Here is a 13,896-nt window from a genome sequence, read left to right as displayed (position 1 = left end):
TGCATGCCCCTGTATGGGCGTTCATGCCCCTGTATGGGCGTTCATGCCCCTGTATGGGCGTGCATGCCCCTGTATGGGCGTGCGAGGGCGTGCACTCCCCCACACCGTGCCTGCTCGCCGGGAGCCCCTTGGCGGGCAGGTGCAAGTATACCTGCTCGCCAAGAGCCCCTCGGCAGGCAGGTACAGATCCCACCTCGCCAAGAGCCTCTTGGAGAGCAGGTATACATGCACCTGCTCGCCAAGGGGCTCTTGGTGAGTAGGCTCGGCGGGTAGGTGTATGTATCCCTGCTCGCCGAGAAGGTATACAAAGACCTGCCCGCCAAGCCTGCTCACCAAGAGCCCCTCGGCGGGCAGGTGCATGTATATCTGCTTCACCTCTGGCACTATAACTATCTGGCTCTTAGCCGGAGAAAAATGTGCATTTTTCTTTGGCTAAAAGCCAAAGGAACGCTGGAGCTGGCCAGGCTGGCGGAGCTGAGTTCATAGGAACCTAGCCAAAAAACCTGGGCAGCGCAACCAATGGTTGTTAGCCTGCTGCAAAACTCCTTACAGCAAGGTTGCTGGTTCAATTCCCACTGCCCCCATGCTCCATTTGGGGGTTAGGGGGCGGGTTTTAGGGGTTAGGGCAGGTTTTTTAAAAAAAACTTGCCAAGGTGTATAGTACACTGTGTCGGTATGTATTTGATACATATTGGTATGTATTTGTTAGTACACTGTATTGGTATGTATTGGATACGTATTGGTATGTATTTGTATTGGATACAGCAATACATTGTATTGGTATGTATCAGATACACCAATACAATGTATGCCAGCTCATCCAGTGCCAGGTCCAGTGGAGCTGGCCTGGCCAGCTCCGCTGTCCTTTGGCTTTTAGCTGAAGAAAAATGCATTATTTTCTTTGGCTAATAGGCAAAGGAAAAAAGGGAAAAAACTTGGTTTGTATGCTCAATGACTGGTAAAAACCGGCCATTGAGAAGCTTTGAGTCATATTGACAACCATTTTGTACTGGTCATTGAGCAGCTTGATTCCTCTTTCTGACCGGTACAAACCAGTCATTGAGAGGTTTTGAGTCCTCCCAATGTCCGTCCAGACTGGTCATTGAGGATCTTGAGTTTTCTTTATGACTGTTCAGACCGGTGATTGAGAAGCTTGTGTCATCTCAATGACCAGTTTGTACTGGTCATTGAGCAACTTGTAAGGACTCCATTTGAGTCCTTCACTGGTTGTCGTCGAGGGGCACGAAAGACAAGGCAAAAGCCTAAGAAACCGTCTAGTACCAACGTAGGGGCTGTATTGCAGGTATCTAGCCGGGAGAGAGTGAAGCTCTCTCATATGTAAGTACAACTAGATCATAAGGGAATGAGAAGAATGAAAGATAGCTTACCTAGCCGGGAGAGAGTGAAGCTCTCTGCCGGACTAGGGAAGTAGCAGGAGGAGACTAAGTACTCTTGTAGCTTATGTAATACTTGTGATAGCTCTTGTGAAACGTTATTGTGAGACTCCAGGGATGGGGGCTTACACAACTTGAGTTCTCAAGATTACCGGTTTGACTGGTACTTGAGGTGACTTTTCCGACTGGTAATCAAGAGGGTGTAAGTCCTCATAATTACCATTGTAGTGGTAAATCCGTTTTGGGGACTCAAATTGACCGCACAGACTTTTGGAGGTTACAGACTGCGGATTGAGTCATCTTGATGACCAGTACAAACACTGGTCATTAAGCAGCTTGAGTCCTTGAGATGACCATTCAGACCGGCCATTGAGAGGGTTTGAGTCTTCCCAATGACTACACGGGCAAAAAAATCCTGGGGGTTCAGTCCTGTTTGGGGCAAGGTCAAAGATGGGTTTGTTTGTTTGTTTGTTTTGGACTGGTTTTTCCTGATTTCCTGGACCTTGGGGGGTCTTGCCGGTGTAAAGCTCAAAAGTGTTCCTGAGAACCTTTTGCTGAGTGCGGAAAGGGATGTATGAGGAAACCTCTGCCTTTCCTGGTTCACTAGACACTAAAACAAGCCCACCAATCTCAGATTGGCAGGTTTAATGTAGTGATAGTGGGGTGTTATCAAAAGATGACTGTTGTTATAAAGTGGGTGCGATGAAGTTGCTAAAAATGTGTTATGAGTGAGGAGTCTGGACTTCAACCAGGTGATAGTTGGTCAAAGAGGACCCCTCACAGGTTTGTCTTATGTAATGTAAGTGTTGTGTAGAGTTGTTATTTTGTGTGTAAGTGTTTTGTAATGTGTGTAAAACCAAAATATAGGGTGACTGATATATTGTGGAGTGAGCAGTTGTGTACTTTGTTATAGGGGAAACTGAGTGGAGGTAGTCTGCTGGGGGGGAAGTTACAACAGGGGAGGAGAGCCTCCTTTTATAGACAACAGTGAGGGATTTTAGCTCCAGAGGAGCTCCACATGAGAGATTTTAGCTAGGTTAAGGTACATGTGGGTTTTTGGCTAGTAAATATGCTGAATGGGTGAATGTGATTGGTCAGGACTGTACAGGTGATTATGGGTTATGACATGCAGGCTGAATCAGGAGGTGTGATTGGTCAGGACAGGATGTTAGTGTAGTCATGCTGCAGCCAGGTCACCTGCTGTTGTTATGCAACGAAAATCCACTAGCGCATGCAGCTAGTGCATGCAGCTATCACATGCAGCTAGCACCTGCATGTGTACACTGTATGTATGTAAGTGATGATGCAGCTATGTGTAAATATGTATGTAGATATTTATGTAACCATGTGTGTAACTAAGTGTTGTAACACAGATTGTGTAACTGTTTGAGGTTGTAAGGGGTATTGTGAGTGTGTAAGAGTATGTAACTTCTGAGTGAGTGCCTTTATGAGTGTTCTGTAAGGCAAGACTAGCTGGGGTGAATTTGTCCCTAGAAACTGAATATTGAGGAATATTAAGTGATTGATAAGAGGAAAAGGGAGATTAAGAGTAAAACTAATAGAAATAAGAAAGAAAAGCAGAAAATTTTGATTTAGTTATATGGGATACCATAAAGCCTACCACACCGGTCAGGAATACAGGTCCACAGGAGACATTCCAGGAGGGGTTTTTTTCCTGGAAATTGTGACCAACGGTGGGCCGCTACGCTACACTACGCTATTCAGCGCTACGCGTTAGCGTAGCGGCAAAAAGCTCCCGCCAATTGTGAATAGTGTTAGCGCGCTGTTAGCGCCGCCACGCTGCGCTAATTTTCAGCGGCGCTAACAGCGCGCCAATTTTTTGTTAGTGTTAGCGCGCCGCTACAGTCACTAAGCTATGCTACGCTGCGCTACAGCGCTTTTAGCGGAAAAAAAGCCCTTTTTTCTGCTAAAAGCGCTGTAGCGCAGCGTAGCGCGCGCTCTTTGGCACCCTCTGTGTGTAGCGTTAGCGCAATTTCTCGCATCTGCGCTAACGCTACGCTAACAGCTAAATTAGCTGCGCACCCTGTGCGCGTAGCGTTAGCGCGGAGACGGCGCAATTCCGCTAACGCTACGCTAAAAGTTGGCAGAATTAAGCTACGCTACGCCACGCTAACGCTACGGTTAGCGTAGCTGGCCCACTGTTGATGTGACCTGTACGACTTCCTGGAGGTGGTTTGAAACCCCCTATTGCATAGTAGGGGGTTTCAATATCAATCCAGGAAGTGTTTCAGGTCCAAGTTTCCAGGAAAAACAAATGACCTGGAACCCTTCCTGTGTACTAGGGATGGCACTTTGTACCTAGGTACCCGGACAGAATTTCACTAAAATCAGACAGCCGCACCTGCGGAGTGGGTACCCAGGTGTGAATGGCGGGTACCCAGGTGCAAGAGGGAAGTACCCGCGGGCCGCGGGTACAATTGGGTCAAAGACCCATGAATTGGGTCTGAAGACCCATCCATTCTGCATAGCGGTACTAACTTCTAGTACTCGTGTCAAGGGTTGGATAAAACGGTTCCAATTGGTTTAAACCAGTTTTATTCCCCTCTAGGGTGTATAGGAAAACCTGTGAAGGTCTCTCAGTCCACCCGAGCCTAGGGAGAAAATTGAGTTCAGCTCAATTTAGGCTAGAAGTGTAACAATTGCAGATTGTTCTCTAGGAACTGTTGAAGTTTCTAATCAAGGAGGGTTTGCGCGGCGAGCACTCCGTGAGTCCTTGCATCGCCGTTCTCTTCCTTACGGGAAAAAACCAAAGGGTGGGTGGGACGGTAATTAAAATTTTCGAATATTTCCTTGAGTCAGAGAAATATCAAGTTGAGTGAGCGGGAACGAGAACTGTCAGGAGTGAGGAGTGTGGATGGTGGTCCGTCCAAGAGACTCTGCTCTCTATATATCTCACTCTCGCTCCTAGTCTGAAACCGCCGCTCGGTCCTGCCCTTTATGCTGTACCGCTGGTCTGTTTTAGAACAGTTCTAGTTTTGTCTATGCTCATGGACCCCGGTACACTCGCTGCATTCTTAGCTTCGGGTACCTACAATCCATTCTGCATAGCGGTACTAACTTCTAGTACTCGTGTCAAGGGTTGGATAAAACGGTTCCAATTGGTTTAAACCAGTTTTATTCCCCTCTAGGGTGTATAGGAGAACCTGTGAAGGTCTCTCAGTCCACCCGAGCCTAGGGAGAAAATTGAGTTCAGCTCAATTTAGGCTAGAAGTGTAACAATTGCAGATTGTTCTCTAGGAACTGTTGAAGTTTCTAATCAAGGAGGGTTTGCGCGGCGAGCACCTGATTCTCAGTGTGAAATTTATAAATCGAGCCTGAGCCCTCGGCGCGAATACCCTACACTCGATAGTAATTTGCAACAAAACCAAAACCAAAGAATTCCGAGAACAAAAGACTACAATGACTAAAAATCAATCCTTCCATAATTCCCCCAAGCGTTTTACCAAGGCCTTGGTGTTGGCCACGTCAAGTTCGCTGTAAAACCTGATGTAAAGTTTGTAGCACGACGTTTTCCACCTCCCCAACTCGCAGATGTCCGTGGTTGAAACCCCTAAAGCGTTACGTAGGGAGGCTCCTCCAACTCGAAAGGAATGGCCCATCAGGCCTTCGAAATGCCCTTCTTTGAGAACACCTTGAATCCGTTTGATTGTCCGCGCCCGTTGCAGGTGGTGTCTCACACCGCCGGAATAGTAACCGAACAACGAGGTCGTGGATCCCATCGCCTCTAGTAGCCGTCGTTCGATTGCCTCAACGGGACATAGCATATTCCTTAAACTATGCAGAACCAGTTTCTGCGGCAAACCTGGCTTCGCCGTTTTCGCGTTTCGCACTGTCAAGTACATGTTCCGCCCCACATTGGTCTGCACTTGTCGAACGTCGCTGGTCAGGATAGAGTGCTGGATGTCGAGTTCCCCGGTCTGGCATCCGTACGTAAGTTCACCCAGACGGGCCATCCCCCAGAAGGCTACCAAGGATAAATCCGAGATCGCCTTATCTTCCTCGGAACCGACGGAAAGTTTGTTTACAATCCAGACCAAGTGATGCAGCATTATCGCGGGTTTCGGGCCCTTTGGAGGCAGGGTTGCGTCGATTTTCTTGGAAGCTAGCAGAATCAGTTCAACTCTCCTGCCGGTGACAAATGGGAAAGGCTTTTTGTGGAAACCGTGCCACGCTTTCAGACTGTACAGGTATTTTTTGACTGAAGAGGAGTTGATTTTGTTGTGTAAACTCGCGTGTAAATTTCTCCCAGCCCAAAAACAAAACTCTTCAATGTCATCTCCTGATAAAGGTAGGACGAAATCTTTATTCGTTGTTTGTCTTTTGAATAGGAGAAACTTTTTGACGGCGCAGTTGTAGCCGACCAACGTCGACATTGCCCGAGCTGAAAGGATGTGTTCGTTGAGAGGTCGGACTTCTTTTGGGAGCGACCCGTCCATCAAGAAATATCTCAGTTTAGATTTCCATGTTGGATCTTCCATCATAAGATAATGAAATAGTTAAAGTCTAAACTAGTTCAGAAGAAGTAGAGCTAGTAATTTGGGATGAGGCTAGAAACCAAAAGAAACAGAGGTTGATTGGGTGGAAAGATACAACGATAGCTTTCAGAGAGTAGGTTATTATATGGGAGCGTGGTACAAAACCGTCACCAGGTCATTAGGGATCTCAAATCGGACCCTGTTTTGTTCTTTATGAGCCCCCCTGATACCTCGTGACAACGCGTCTGCCACGTTGTCACCCGACTTCACTCTTTTCGCGGTTAGATCAATCTGTTCCCTTATCAAAAGACCCTGAATGTATTTCCACTCGTTGTTTACTGCCACGTCTCCCGATTTCTTATTTTCTATCACGGCCAACGTCGTGTTGTTATCTGTCCAGACTATCAAGTTCGACCCGGGTTGTACGCGTTTCTCGTGAATCAGCATCAATATGCCAAACCGGATTGCCACCGTTTCTAACCATGCGATATTGAGGCGCTCGTCTCCTGATCTAGTGTCGAAAAGCTTCAGTTGAGACCACAGTCGGCCGATCTTAATTCCAATGCCAAAACTGGTGCTTGCATCGCCGACCCAGTCGATGTTGACCGGTTCTCTCGTCGGAATCAATCTGGTGTGTTCGAAAGATACGAGTGTGTTGAACCAGATTTCTAGGTCTTCCAATACCTCGATTGGGGCCGGTCTTTTTGCATAACAAAAATGCCAGCTAGCCATCCACTTGTAGATGCTATTCAAGTATGCCTTCAGTTGTGGTAGGATGTACGCCACGTGATTCAAACGTCCTGCCAGAACTTCCACTTCGTTGAACGAAAAAATCCTCACTTCAATTAGAAAAAACCGTACTTGATCGATCCGTTCCAACAACTTTGCGCTAGGTAGCCGTACTGTTTTGTCTTTCCCATTCCAAATAAAACCTATAAACTTCTGTTCGTAAGAGAATTCGGAACATTTCTGTTCATTTGTCTGAACACCGAGTCTAGTCGAGTAAGTCACGATGTCTTTCATACTTGTTGAAGAGATTTCGTCCTTAACGAAAAGGTTGTCATCAACCCATCTGAATACCTTTACTAGATTAAACTCATCTTCCATTATATCTTTCCATGCGTCAGCTGGTCTCCCAAAAGAACCGCAACCAGCTACGCCCCCAAAGGTTATTCTAGTATCTAGGTATAGACCGCCGTTCAAATCCTGTACGACCAAGAAAGGCCACTGTGAAGGGTGCGTCGGGATTTGTCTATACGCTTTCTCCCAGTCAAAAAGCGCTAGTAACACTGGTTTTGTCAGTGCTTTGAAAAACTTTGCTACGACCTTAAAATCGTCCCATGTGGTCGTGAAATCTTTCGCATTCACGAAGGAATTTACCGAAGGAACTTCCGGATCATTCCGGGGGAAAGACAAATCGTTGATTGGTCTTACGGATCCGTCGTTGTTCACCACGGCTCCTAAGGGACTTGACCTAAAAAATCGGAATTTCCGGGACATTTGTTCTATTGAGAATGGTCCAAACATCCTCCTAGATGCCACCTCTTTTTTGAACGATTTCTCAATCTTTTCAGCTGCCAGCGACGCCGAGCGATGGTTCGGCGGGATAAAGGACTTTTTATCTCCTAGTTCGTGTGATGGGATGCCTTGACTGAAACCGAACTTGAAACCAGGCACAATATCTGCATACATCTCGCTCAAACCGGCCTTTTCCAACGCAAATTGCCAAAAAGGAATGTTCATTTCACATTTGACTTTATGCGGCCAATCAATAACTATAGATGAGTATCTACCCAGTAGATCATAACGTTTAAGAAACAAAATGCAAACGAAAAGAAAAACAATTCAAATCAGAAAAAGGACATTCGTGATATGACAAGAATAGAACTAGATCCATGATTTAAAAGGAAGAAAAAAAAAAAAACTTCTAGAAAAACAAGTATAATAGAAGGATCACAAAGAAAAAGCGCCTACTTCGCGTTGGATGCTGGGGGTGGGTTGGAGGAAGCTCTTTTCTCTCCGAAACCTTGAATGAAATTCGATCCCTTATATCCAGACCTTGCACGTTTCTTTGATTCGGTATTGTAACCTTGATGTTGTGCTTGATTAGGCAATTGTGACTGAGAACCATTGGACGATCCTTGTGTGAATTGGGTCTGTCCTTGGTTATTGAAAGTGTTGGCTTGATGCTGACTCGCGTTCGGACCATTGTGGAAATTATTTGCTTGAAGATTCAACCTCGCGCTCCCGGTAACCGGGTTAATGTGGGAGAAACCGTAACCGGGCGCATAATAGTTTTCGTCCCACTTGAGTTCGCCAAATTCTCTACAAGTATTGTAGCAATCTTCAACAATATCTTCTTTCAACTTAGTTATGTCGGGAATCTTCATAACACCTTTGACGTTTACTCTATGCGCGAATGTGTTTGATCTCATTAACATATCGTAACGAAAACCTATCATGAAGCACCGTGTGTCTGAAATAAAATCGACATTCTTCTTATGTTCTAGAAGCATATCCGCAAACTTCTTGTTGTTATAGACTTCCGCAAGGGTTCGATAGAAATCTCTGTGATTGAAAGTCCAGTGCATGTGTGCCATATGCCATTCGGGAACGAATGGAAAACCTTTATAACTAGAGTTGGTCGATTCTTCGGACTTCGGTCGTTTCTCTAGATTCCAGGACATCGCATTATGTCTCCACATCTTATTGAATATCGTCAAAGGTAAGGGACCTTTCAACTTCTTGATGTTCTTGTCTAGAAAAGGTGCATACCCGATGTGGACATGAGTAGTTCCTACATCGGCATATATTAAGCCACCATCTTGAGAGTCTTCTGCAGCGCTTTCTAATCCAGAGACTCGAGACTTGTTCAATTTGATCTCGTTCGCTGCTTTCATCAAGACTGACGCCACGGACGTGTTACCGGCATTCAACGCAGCAATCGCTTGTTCTATAAGGATCGACTTCGCATCTGTGTTCGCCTTTTCAACGACTATTGATTATTGGTACACCATCATCAACGTCAGAATAATTGTGTTTCACTTGGATTAATCATATGATTATACTAACTCGGCATCGCCTTTATTAAGTCAACAAACTCAGGCTCTTCTTCCATAGGAGTATTTCCTTTGAGATTGGATTCGACGATATCATCTTCCTCAAAATCGAGGTCACCGCCAGTGCTCTTCTCGACAGGTTCTGGTCCTGGAGCTAAATTGTTGCGGGATTCAGTGTGACCATCTAAAATAATATCACGCTACATGTCAATTTCCTTGTTCCTGAGAAATGATTTCACCAGTTGTTCGGTCAAGAAAAACATGATCGTTCGGACAAAGAATATTTCCCTATGTTCCTGGAGTTATATAACTACACAGTTGTCTGGTACTTAACCACTTACCAGTTATCAACGTCTCTTCTCCTCTACATTCTCCTGCCGCTTGATCGTCTTGTCTATCTTTGTTGGTGGATGCGTTCTTATTCATGTTCTTCGCGCTGCTCTTCGTCGCTCTTGTTGATTCAACCATGTTGATATAGATAAGGTTGATAAGGTAAAAAGGATGTTTATAATTTGAAAATTTACGGTAATTAAAATTTTCGAAGATTTCTTTGAGTCAGAGGAATATCGAGTTGAGTGAGCGGGAACAAGAACTGTCAGGAGTGAGGAGTGTGGATGGTGGTCCGTCCAAGAGACTCTGCTCTCTATATATCTCACTCTTGCTCCTAGTCTGAAACCGCCGCTCGGTCCTGCCCTTTATGCTGTACCGCTGGTCTGTTTTAGAACAGTTCTAGTTTTGTCTATGCTCATGGACCCCGGTACACTCGCTGCATTCTTAGCTTCGGGTACCTACAATGAATTGGGTCTGAAGACCCATGAATTGGGTCTGAAGACCCATGAATTGGGTCTGAAGACCCATGAATTGGGTCTGAAGACCCATGAATTGGGTCTGAAGACCCATGAATTGGGTCTGAAGACCCATGAATTGGGTCTGAAGACCCATGAAGTGGGTCTGAAGACCCATGAATTGGGTCTGAAGACCCATGAATTGGGTCTGAAGACCCATGAATTGGGTCTGAAGACCCATGAATTGGGTCTGAAGACCCATGAAGTGGGTCTGAAGACCCATGAATTGGGTCTGAAGACCCATGAATTGGGTCTGAAGACCCATGAATTGGGTCTGAAGACCCATGAATTGGGTCTGAAGACCCATGAATTGGGTCTGAAGACCCATGAATTGGGTCTGAAGACCCATGAATTGGGTCTGAAGACCCATGAATTGGGTCTGAAGACCCATGAATTGGGTCTGAAGACCCATGAATTGGGTCTGAAGACCCATGAATTGGGTCTGAAGACCCATGAATTGGGTCTGAAGACCCATGAATTGGGTCTGAAGACCCATGAATTGGGTCTGAAGACCCATGAATTGGGTCTGAAGACCCATGAATTGGGTCTGAAGACCCATGAATTGGGTCTGAAGACCCATGAATTGGGTCTGAAGACCCATGAATTGGGTCTGAAGACCCATGAATTGGGTCTGAAGACCCATGAATTGGGTCTGAAGACCCATGAATTGGGTCTGAAGACCCATGAATTGGGTCTGAAGACCCATGAATTGGGTCTGAAGACCCATGAATTGGGTCTGAAGACCCATGAATTGGGTCTGAAGACCCATGAATTGGGTCTGAAGACCCATGAATTGGGTCTGAAGACCCATGAATTGGGTCTGAAGACCCATGAATTGGGTCTGAAGACCCATGAATTGGGTCTGAAGACCCATGAATTGGGTCTGAAGACCCATGAATTGGGTCTGAAGACCCATGAATTGGGTCTGAAGACCCATGAATTGGGTCTGAAGACCCATGAATTGGGTCTGAAGACCCATGAATTGGGTCTGAAGACCCATGAATTGGGTCTGAAGACCCATGAATTGGGTCTGAAGACCCATGAATTGGGTCTGAAGACCCATGAATTGGGTCTGAAGACCCATGAATTGGGTCTGAAGACCCATGAATTGGGTCTGAAGACCCATGAATTGGGTCTGAAGACCCATGAATTGGGTCTGAAGACCCATGAATTGGGTCTGAAGACCCATGAATTGGGTCTGAAGACCCATGAATTGGGTCTGAAGACCCATGAATTGGGTCTGAAGACCCATGAATTGGGTCTGAAGACCCATGAATTGGGTCTGAAGACCCATGAATTGGGTCTGAAGACCCATGAATTGGGTCTGAAGACCCATGAATTGGGTCTGAAGACCCATGAATTGGGTCTGAAGACCCATGAATTGGGTCTGAAGACCCATGAATTGGGTCTGAAGACCCATGAATTGGGTCTGAAGACCCATGAATTGGGTCTGAAGACCCATGAATTGGGTCTGAAGACCCATGAATTGGGTCTGAAGACCCATGAATTGGGTCTGAAGACCCATGAATTGGGTCTGAAGACCCATGAATTGGGTCTGAAGACCCATGAATTGGGTCTGAAGACCCATGAATTGGGTCTGAAGACCCATGAATTGGGTCTGAAGACCCATGAATTGGGTCTGAAGACCCATGAATTGGGTCTGAAGACCCATTGATAGGGTCCCAAGACCCATTGATTGGGTCCAAAGATCATGAATTGGGTCTTAAGACCCATTGATAGGGTCCCAGGACCCATTGTCTGGGTCTGAAGACCCATGAATTGGGTCTTAAGACCCATTGATAGGGTCCCAGGACCCATTGTCTGGGTCTGAAGACCCATGAATTGGGTCTGAAGACCCATTGATAGGGTCCCAGGACCCATTTTCTGGGTCTGAAGACCCATGAATTGGGTCTGAAGACCCATGAATTGGGTCTGAAGACCCATGAATTGGGTCTGAAGACCCATGAATTGGGTCTGAAGACCCATGAATTGGGTCTGAAGACCCATGAATTGGGTCTGAAGACCCATGAATTGGGTCTTAAGACCCATGAATTGGGTCTTAAGACCCATGAATTGGGTCTTAAGACCCATGAATTGGGTCTTAAGACCCATTGATAGGGTCCCAAGACCCATTGTTTGGGTCTTAAGACCCAATGATTGGGTCCTGATACCCATTGATTGGGTCCCAAGACCCATTGATTGGGTCCCAAGACCCATTGATTGGGTCCAACTGCTGTTAGCGCAACGGTCAGACAGGCGGGTACCTGCGCCGGGTACCCACCCTTTTTCTAGCAAAACTAAACACCTGCACCCGCACCCGGTATCCTTCGGCGGGCGCCAAAGGTTACCCAAGGCCATCCCTACTGTGTACCAGTGTTCCTTCTACTCATGATCTTCCAGGACCTCCAGGACGGCAGGAAATCAGGAAAAAGTTAACCAAACAAAAGCCAATCAGACTTTTTCTCAAACCCGGGTCCCCTGGCTCTTCCCCCCTACACTACAGCTCCAGTTGTAGAGCAGTGCCAACTTTGTTTTTGCCCCGGCGTTGGATTATGGTCCGGCCAACCAAGCGCAACATTGGACATGCCAAAGGGTCAGCCTGACCTGTCCGGCCGGGTTAAATTGATGTCAAAGCACCTTTCCCAATGGGAAGGTCAGTCCAACCATGCCAATGCACTGGTAATCAGGGCCGGCCCAGCGCATGGATCAAGCTGAAAGTACTGATGGGTGGTGCATGAGTGTTGGCTTGCCTCAAAGGTTGTCAGACAGTTGGTGGTCTGAGTAGAAAAGCCGACTTGTCTGACAAGGCCCTCAGACAGGTCAATATGACTGGTTCCTGCTCAGTCAGACCAACCTGTCTGTTGGCAAGGTCAAGAAATCACCTGAAAAAATTGATCCTTGACCTAGACCAAAATTATCTGCAAGAGTATTGGCAGATCATACACAGAAAGAAAAAATAAACAGCTGATTTAACTTTACCATAAATTACAGGAAGTTTTTTCTTGGTAAGGGCTTGGAGTGTGATCCTATACAATTTTACAGGTCATCATTCTAAAGTCTTCATGGTGCAGTGGTAGCCGTGTGGCTCATGTTGTGGTAATTGTTGGAATTTCACCTGTTTCCGCTCTTGATCTTCTCTCTTCTCCCTTTCACAAACATGTTACATTTTTCTTATTTGTTGGTCATACATGTGCCCTTTTTTCTTCTTATTCATTTATGGTGTTCAAAGTTGGTTTGCATAATTTTATGCATGCATAAATCATAAAATCATAAAATCTTTTTTGCAGGGGATATGACTGTCTGATTATGTAATACAAAATTTCCTCACCAAAATATTTTTATGATTTTATGATTTATGCATGCATAAAATTATGCAAACCAACTTTGAACATCATAATTATGATTAAATATGCGCCCACAAGTTAACCATATTGGATATAAACTTAGTCTACTCAAACCCACTAGACTCCAAGAAATCAAAGCCTCAGTCCTGACCATCTTGATCCCTTGTGCACACTTGAGCCCGCACTCTGTCTTATCTACAAAGGCACTTAAGCCCCTTTGAGTGAGTTATTTGGTCCTTTTTCTCAGACATTGTCTGCTATTGGCTAAAGCTGATCTTCTTTCCTCCGCCCGCTCCACTCGTCCTTGGTTGAAAATCCTTCAGTAATGGCTGTGTTGATGCCAAGGTGTGAGCAGTGAGTTTGGCCCTTGTATGCAGATGTGTTTTTTGCTTGCTGAGCCAGGGATTAGCTCCCATCGCTGCCGTTGGGGTCAGTAAAACCCACCCGCCCAAAAGGTTGGGTATACATTGCACTTGACATTGGCATTGAACCAAGTGCTCAGTTCAACACAGGGAGCCATCCAAATACCTCTTCATATGCCAGGATCATGCCAACAGGTCCAACAGAAATTTCACCCCAACGTTGTAAGACTCAAAAGTGGTAATGAAACCCTTTTGCTGAATGGTGAAGGGTATGATGGAGTTGCAAGCTCTGCCCTTCTGTTATCAGTCAACAAGACCCACCAAGCTCAGCTTGGCAATTTTTATTAAGTGATAGGTCTGGTCTGTTCCAGATGAAATCTGTTTGACCGGCAACGT

General features: G+C 45.9%; 2 protein-coding genes across 2 annotated transcripts in view; one reads left to right on the top strand and one right to left on the bottom strand.

The window, feature by feature from the left end:
- Positions 1 to 9,417, bottom strand: part of PtA15_2A873 (uncharacterized protein) — a gene marked incomplete at both ends in the record, with an annotated part of 41,074 nt that extends 31,657 nt beyond the window's left edge. Inside the window, 3 exons of the mRNA XM_053166938.1 lie at positions 8,692 to 8,885; positions 8,963 to 9,097; positions 9,291 to 9,417. Coding sequence (XP_053018111.1) covers positions 8,692 to 8,885; positions 8,963 to 9,097; positions 9,291 to 9,417 — 456 coding nt within the window. The remainder of the gene's footprint in view (positions 1 to 8,691; positions 8,886 to 8,962; positions 9,098 to 9,290) is intronic.
- Positions 9,418 to 9,690: 273 nt separating this feature from the next.
- PtA15_2A872 (uncharacterized protein) lies at positions 9,691 to 11,469 on the top strand (the record flags this gene model as incomplete). The annotated part of the gene is made up of 1 exon (XM_053166937.1): positions 9,691 to 11,469. One exon carries the CDS (start codon positions 9,691 to 9,693, stop codon positions 11,467 to 11,469), a length of 1,779 nt encoding a protein of 592 aa, XP_053018110.1.
- Positions 11,470 to 13,896: the final 2,427 nt, after the last annotated feature.

Source organism: Puccinia triticina, chromosome 2A (assembly GCF_026914185.1).
Source record: "Puccinia triticina chromosome 2A, complete sequence".
Taxonomy (NCBI): domain Eukaryota; kingdom Fungi; phylum Basidiomycota; class Pucciniomycetes; order Pucciniales; family Pucciniaceae; genus Puccinia; species Puccinia triticina.
This window is presented reverse-complemented; position numbering and strand designations above follow the sequence as displayed.